Source organism: Rhea pennata, chromosome 18 (genome assembly GCF_028389875.1).
Source record: "Rhea pennata isolate bPtePen1 chromosome 18, bPtePen1.pri, whole genome shotgun sequence".
In the NCBI taxonomy this organism is placed as follows: Eukaryota; Metazoa; Chordata; class Aves; order Rheiformes; family Rheidae; genus Rhea; species Rhea pennata.
In genome coordinates, this window is record NC_084680.1 from 14,579,476 (window position 1) to 14,587,485 (window position 8,010).

The 8,010-nt window shown below is 51.0% G+C and overlaps 1 protein-coding gene across 5 annotated transcripts in view; it reads left to right on the forward strand.

Moving 5' to 3' along the window:
• MVB12B (multivesicular body subunit 12B) overlaps window positions 1-6,074 on the forward strand; it is a 75,287-nt gene extending 69,213 nt beyond the window's left edge. For all 5 annotated transcript variants that reach the window (XM_062591343.1, XM_062591346.1, XM_062591340.1 and 2 more), the window contains one exon: window positions 925-6,074. In XM_062591343.1, coding sequence (XP_062447327.1) covers window positions 925-1,011 — 87 coding nt within the window. In that variant the 3' untranslated portion in view covers window positions 1,012-6,074. The remainder of the gene's footprint in view (window positions 1-924) is intronic.
• The last annotated feature ends 1,936 nt before the right edge of the window (window positions 6,075-8,010 follow it).

An 8,010-nucleotide genomic window follows, 5' to 3' on the forward strand; every position in this document is an offset into this window, starting at 1 on the left:
CTGTGGAGGGACAGGACGCCCTGGCAGCGCAGCGCCCATCGCCAGCCTTCCAGACCGCTCGGGTCCGTGCCGCCTGTGGCCGACAGCGTGCCACGAGATGGCAGTGCTGCGGCGCAGTGCGGCGCCGGAGCCGGCTGCAGGGATGTCCAGCGAGGCCACTCTGACTGCTGCAGGCTGCTCCCAGTGCTCGAGGGAGCAAGGTTGCGTCTTCTGTGGCCAGCTGGCCCTGCAAAGAGGGATTCCTGCAAAGGGAAGGGTGCAGCATCGCGCGATGGGTGGAGATCTCCTTGGAAGGGTGACCTGCACAACTATATGTATCCCTCCCATTGCAGTAGTTTCTGCCTCGGAGAGGCACGGCATCATGTCGCGTTCATTCTTCTCATTTTCAGGTTCTTGCATGTGTCCCACAAACCGTTGTCCTGGCAGCCTGACTTTGAGCCACTATTTGAAAACACTAATGGGAACGTGTGTGCACTGGATTAGGACTGCTTCCCATTTATTTCCTTTGGAGGACAGTGTTCCTTAGAACAAAATTGGTTGCAGGAGGCAAATGGAAGGAGCAGGGCACCCTGGGCCACACAGCTGCTTGCTTGGAGGCGGGCGTGTTAGCCACGCCGCTGCCGGGGGCTAGCGGTGGCTGCTGCGGCCGGAGCCGCCCGCTGGGGCTCGGAGCGTCCCACTGCTCGCATGGCGACGCGAGCCCCTCCGTGCAGGGGTGGCCAGCGGGGAGGGCCCCAGGGCAGGGCGCGGGGTGCTGGTGGCAAGCAAAGGGGCATTTGCACAGCCATCTGTGGGTGCAGCGCCCGGGCACAGGCCTGACCCGGGCGCACGGCAGCGCTCCCCCGAGCGCGCTGCCGGTGCCCAGGTCCGGGCTGCTTTCAGGCTGTCGTCACACGTGTTCATCCTGTTGGTTTTGCTCTCTAGTACGACTACAGCTTCAGGACGGAGCAGAGCGCCGCTGCCCGGCTGCCGCCCAGCCCCACCAGGTGCCAGCAGCTCCCGCAGTCGTGAGCCCGGCAGCCGACGGCGGAGCGGCGTGTGCATGCATACTACTGAGCGGGGCGCGAGGCCGGCACGCAGTGCGCCTGGAGCCCGTCGCCGCCCTCCCTGCGCTGCACCACCCCGCTCCGGACCTGCCGTTCCACCCATTCGGACTCCGTAACCCTTTGCCAGCTGTCCTCATCCTCTTACACCGCTGGGGCCACTTCTCCACGTGAGTACGTTCATTAGAACCCAACTGGCAGCTTCTACGTTGGCCCCTTCTCCCACAACCCCTGCTGCAGAGCAGCCACAGGAACACGAAGCTGTAGCAAAATGCTGCGAACAACAAGCTGTGAGCTTGCAGATGATCAAGAAATACCCAGCAGTGCTTCCTACTGCTACTGGAAAGATATGGCCAGTTGTGCACAAATCCCCAGGCATCCCGTCTGAGCTGACGTGGAGCTGGCTGGTCTGTTCCTGTTCCTCGCTGCGGGATCGGAGCGGCAGAGCTCCAGACGCACAGAGGCCTTTGCAGCTCTTCGGCTAGCAGATCAAGCACTGAGCTGTGCTGAGCCCACCATTTGCCTCCACAACGACTCCTGTGCGGCCAGGATGAACCAGACACTTCAACCATTTATTTTTGCTGTAGGCTCATGGAGCCAGGATCATTTCTGGGATCTGCTTTGGGCCCTCTCTCAGATCACTGGTAAGGTGGAGGAGATCACAAAGATCACAAGCTGTGCTTTGGTTTCCGAGGAGAAGCACCTCTGTTTTGCACAAAGCGTTGGCGTGTCTTATCTGGGAGGGGTGGCAAATGCTCTATGTCCATCTGGGTTCGATATGGACAGCAAGCCAGCCAGACCCGGTAACAGCCCCTTGGCTCCTCACCACACCTGTGCACGAAGCCAGGCACCGCTGATGAAGTGAATGCTATCCCCTGCCAGTTACTTTGGGCTGTTTTCTAATATTTGCCCCACCAGCTGCTAAAATGAAAGAGATGTGCCTGTTCCATTTTGCTCTCACGGAGGGAAGTGCTGAACTCTGACGTAGTGCAGGACGAGAGTGGTTTATTTCCACCGGTCAAGAGTGTGATGCATTAAACCCTGACCTCAGCCTTCTTATGACTGGTGACCTTAGCTCGCTCCTGAGTCAAATGCATGTCTTAGTGAAGTCTGTTGCTGTAATAAGTTATTTAGAAATGTCCATCTGATCTCTGTGCTGCTTTTTCAAGCCTCTGCTGTAGAACAAAGATACATCATGGCAGCAAAATGGCAATTTTTAAGTAAGTGTTAAAATGTGCAACTTTTTATATTGTAAAATACTGATTACCTAACCCTATTGAAATGCAATTGCCATAGTAACAAATAACAGTATTGCAGCTCTCAGTCTGGGTTGTATGTATACCCTGACCTGCTTTGCACTGCTTTTGATTGATCTTACATTTTCTAGTAGGACAGAATGGTGACTAACAGTAGATTTTGTACTGTCAGCTTGTATTTTTTATTTGTACATATGTAAAGTATTTCTTGTCCAAAGATTCATTTCTGGTTTTAAGGCACCGTACCATATTGCTGGGATAATGAACAGAAAATATCATAATATTCAGGACAGACTGATTCCAATTGTCCACTTCAGCTTCTCCCAGTCAGGTAACCATTTTCTAAAACTGCCTCCATAAAGCAAGGCCATGTGATTTGAAAGCATAGGTAGATTTGTTTGCAAGTGTGTCGTATTTGGGCAAAAGAACTGTTTGCATCAGCTCTGGAGGTTTGAGTGACCCTCTGGAAGTGCTCATTTACTTGAAGGTTGCAACACCATTTCTAGTTCTTATTTATCCTACAGGCAAGCAAAGCCAGACCTTACTGCCAAGTTGCACAAAGGCTAGATTGATGATGCAGACGTCGACAAATGAACATACCATGGCAGCCTGGTCATTCGGCTCAGGTTCACTTGAAGTTCAAATACACTCTATGCTGTAGTAGTATGCCCATCTCATCCATCTTTTGTCTTTCTTTTCTTGTGTTCGTGATTTGTTTTGTAGTTTTCTGTGGCATCTGTTCATAGCTTCTCCAGTAGTTTAGTGGGCATGACAGGTAGGCAGAAGCTGTCTACTACAACATTGCGTTCTTCATAGTTTCAGGCTGACGGAGTTGCAGAGAGCTGCCCTTCCCTGTTGCTGGAGAAGTGAGAGCGGCTGGTCTGGTGCAGAGGCCACCAGCGCACAGTCTGCAGTGTCCAGCATCAGTTGCTACTGTGAGGAGATAGTGAAATTACTGCATGGAGCTACTTCCTTGAGCAGCATCTTCTCATGCTGGAGGGCAGGATTGACTACTTCAGTGTACAGCGGTTGAAGTTTAGTAGGGTGAGCTATAAAAACCTGCAAGTAAAACGTTGGAAAAGTGGGTATATAGCTTTCATTTCCTTTCTGTGAGATTTAGCTTAAAGAACATCAATAGATAAAATTGATGCTTTAATACATACAGCAACAATGATGTTTTCTCAGCCTTCTTAGAGATAATAAATTCAGCTTTCCCTTCAGTGATTTGCAAGAAATACTGGATGGCTCCAAATGCTGACAGAATATGCAACTGGGACAAACACCTAAGAAATCTTTGGGATATATTTGCATAGTTGTTTTTCACTCTTCCCTCCCTTCCACTGGCCTAGCAAAACTGCTTCAGGGGTGCATCTGCGGAGAAACTTGGAAGATAAATTTGATTTTGGCAGTGAGCTTCTGTACCATGGCACTGCAAAGATGCCCTTTACTGCAAGCATGAGTAGTACAACTGCAGATCTCTTGGTATAATCACAACAGAGGGATTTTCAGCTAACAGCTAGAGCTGCTGAAAGCCCGTTGTGCTCTCTCAGGCTGGCAAAGCCAACAGCTTAAACCTGTGTGGGCATTTCAGAAGATGATAGGGCTCAGAGCCAGCACTTAGAAGCACAGCAAGACACGCAGCACGTCTCTGTTACAGGCGTGTTGACTATATATGTCTTCTTTTCAGTCCACTAATTATAGGGAGCTTTTTCATTGCAATTCTGAATTCCCAAGACCTGTGGGCATTTGGTCAGCATTTCAGCAGGCAGGTTTCATGTGCTATTCCATAATTTTTTTAATTGGAGCAAATCTTTGCAAGGCTGGTCCTTGCATACTCGCAGCTAGTCCTCCCTGTTGATGTGTGCTGGAGCCAGCACCAGTGTTCCTCTGCATCTTACTCCCTCCCTGCCCAAAGGCAAATGTGTTAGCATTGGCCCAGGCAATAAACATTCAGGGAACCTGATATGGCTGTTGTCTGGCAGTGAAGAAGCCTTCTGGAGTGTAAGGGGAGGGAATGAGTCAATGGAAAGCAGTAGAAGTGGTTTTGCAGAGCTTTAACAGATGTGCTTGGCTACCTTGCTTCTGATCCTAGAATAAAACTAGACACTGTAGCTTAATCTTGTGGTTGGTGGAGAAATCAGTTTGCCAAATTATCTATCAGATTCCTATCTGTGCAACTGAGAAAAAAAAGCAGCAGTGAGGGGATTGTTTACTGTAAAATAGACTTCTGATGTGAATCAGTAGTGATGTGCTGTCTCCTAGGTTTCTCACAGCAAAGAGCAGGTAACACACTGAGATGACTCCTGGGCCATCCAGACCAGCCTGCAATGTCGAAGGTGTTAATAATGGAAAGGCAAGAAATTAGTCCAGAAAGTAATGTAGAGTGTGAACTTTGTGATAAAATTCAAGTGTGGACTTACTTAGCAGATGTCTTCCTGGTGGGAGCATCCCGTAGATGTAGTTGTGTAGGAATACACTTTGTGAGCGCTGTTTGCTTTGCTGCAGAGTGGGGCTCCCGCGTGGCCGTCCAGCGCGCGGAGATTGATGGCGATCTGCGACGTCGGGTCCGTTCGGCTCCACGCACGCACCCTCGCCCCCAGCACTTCCCCAAACTCGTAAAACCCCTCCTGAGGACCAGAAAAGCTGCGGAGAGCCCTGAGCTGGGTGCAGCACCCCACGAGCCCGACGCGGGCGGTGAGAGCGGCTCCCCCCGGCGCGGGGCAGGGACGCGGCGCCTCCCGGGCTGCCGCTCCCCATCCCTGCCCGGCAGCGACCGCTGCGCTGGCTGTCGCGCCGGCGCGTCCCGCAGCGTGCCGGGGCTCGGCAGCAGCGGCGGCGTACGCCAGGTCCGGCCTCCTCCCATCCCCGCTTCACGGGCGAGAGCAAAACCAGCCACCCCGCAGGCATGTCTGCTCCTAAAGCTCCTAAGCCCTGGTGACGTGCTGGAGTGGGCTGGCTGGGATTTCTCCTCTCCCTTTTTCCCAGCCGGGGTGGTGCGCACAGCTGCACGAGATGGTGCCCGTGACACGCAGCTTGCCAGAATTTTTGGGAAAGCAAGGAATATAAATCCCGTTGTGCTCGCCTCGGAGCAAGGGGCGTTTTACTGGTGCAAGGGGCCACTGGGCTCCACGGCGGCAGTGCGTCCCTGCGAGCAGCACCCGCGGAGCAGCAGCACCCGGCCGGGCCCCGCAGCGCCCGCGGGACGGGATGGGACGGGGCGCCGCGTCGCGTCGGTCGTGCCCAGGCGATTCCTGCTTGTCCTCGAGGGCACGTGTGCATCGCCGTGCTTGAACCTTACCTCAGCCCTTGAGCCTTGCCAGACAGACGGCACCGCCGGCGTGGCAGGGCGACCCCGCAGCGCCGGGTTTGGCTGCTCGGGGCCGTTCGGGTCTGGCAGTGCTACAGCAAGGGGCGACCCTCAGCCCGTCACGTGCTCAGTAAGGTGCTGCTCAGCTCACTCAGTACAGGGAAACCAAACCATTTGGATATTCTGGTCATTTATTGTGAATTTTTTCCTAACAACAGCAATTTTAGATGTCGTCATATCAATGGAAGAGAGAAACTTTTTATGCAGTTGCAAAGTGTTTTTAAGATGCTATGCATTTTGTTGGGTTGTTGAAAGTGAATTTACTGTGCATTAATCTTATGAATGTTATTACCTTTTATATTTATTTTAGATGACCCTCCTGTATTTTACAAAGGGAAGTTTCATTGTGTGATAACTTAGTCTGTATTCTTAATATAATTTGTTAAATAAAGTTTGTTTTAATCAGTTTATTCTCTGTGCTTTGTGTGTGTGTTTTAAATCTGGAGTTTAAGAAGTGCAAAATGCCGGAGTTCTCTCCCGCACGAGTTAAAAGGGGGTCCCCAGGTCTTGGGACCATTTTTCTGCTGTTGTTGCATTCAGTTCTTCAGATCCCAAAGCCAGATATTCTGAAGATATCAAGAGGAGTGAAGCAAGTCTCGGTGCTTATTCTGAACTGAACTGCTATATAGGTGTTTTAACTGTGGTACCTAGCATTGCTTTTACTTTTTGACAAAATTACACGTTTGTTTGATACAGGTAAATGATGTTCTTATAATAGATGGACTTCGGAAAGGCATTTGGCTTTGTACCACACTGAACATTCATTAAGAAATTAGAGTGGTACAGTATTGACCGTACATACTAAATGGATAAAAATATGAGGTTTTTAACCAGATGGATGTTTTTAGTGGTGTCTTGCAGAGATGAGCTTTTTATTTTCCCATGTAGTATTTACTTTTGATGATGAGGAAGAAAATACCAAATCATCACTGGTGAAAGTCCTTGGATTGAAAAGCCTTGGAAAAGAACAGGTATTGCATGCTTTAATGCAAATGACTCATTTGAAAAGGTGCTTTTCTCTCTGTGTCGCAGCTAAACAAATTGCCTCGTGCTTCTGCTCGGGGCTGACTGGGACTTTACAAGCAGTTTTGATGAGACATGAGAATGGGGACCAGAGACACCATTTTCTGCGCTCTAAAGCAACCCAGGGAGGTGAAAGATAGTGCAAACGGCATGGCCTGAATTCAGAAACACCATAGCAGGCTCGGGAGCACTGATGAAGCGGGAGCGGAGGGTCGTTAGCAGTCGGAGCGGGAGCTGTGGAATCCTCCAGCGGAGCCGGCAGCAGCGGCGATGGGCTGCGGTTTGGGCCACTCTTCACTGGCCAAAGCAGTCACAGTCCGTGTCCTGGGTCCAGTGCAGTAACTGCAGAGGTGGCGACATGATCCCTATGTGGGTAATTTGCTCTGGGTTTTTTTAATGTTGAAAATTTTTCCAAGATTTTTTATATATAATTTATCTAAAATGTCTCTGTTAAAGAGGATGCAAAGTCAAAAAACAGAATCAAAATAGCTCAATTTAAGCATTTTCTGGAAGGTAAGAGACCCCATGTGACATCTTCACTTTGCCTGTCATATGGGATATGTTTGAAATGTGTTTAGTAACAGTTGTGTTCAGTATGATAAATGACCATAAATTAGTGAAGCAACCTGTCTATCCTCTGTAAGTACTAACAACTTCAGTAACCCAAAGTTACCAGCTGCCCAGTTACACTGAGAGTGATTACAAGCCACGGAAAGCTGAGAGAGGCTTTGAAGGTGCAGGGGTGAGTTACAGGGGAGGACACACGGCCTGTCCCTCCCAGGCCCTGGCTCTGTTGCCAAAATGCTCCGGAGTTCACCCAAATTCTGGTATTCCTGCCCTGCCGCTGTCCTTTGCATTTCAGTTGCTCAGAATCTTGATGTATTTATTGAAATGTTTAAAAAAAAGAAAAAAAGGAAAGAAAAAAGAGAAAAAGGACACTGAGATGCCCTGCCAGGCACTCTCCCTGCCGCTTTCCGAGGATCCCGTGCCGGGCTTTGCTCCCGGAGCAGGTGGGAGCGTGGGAACGACGGGAGCCGGCTCCACGCGGGGCTGCGGCACGCGGAGCGCAAACGCGCGGGCCAGCGGCCGGCGGCAAAGCTCGCGACGGCAGCTGCCCCCGCCGCCCGCCCCGGGCTCGCGGGCGCTCCGGCGAGGCGCCGGCTGCTTCGTTTTGTGCATCCTCCGGAGAATTCACTTTCCAAGGAACCTTAGTAAAAGACCCGCGCTGCAGAGGCCTCTTCCACACTGGCGAACGCCCCAGTCTCGGAGGGGCTGTTTGTCTCCGAAATGTGACCACAACTCAGTTTTTAGCCCCCAAACG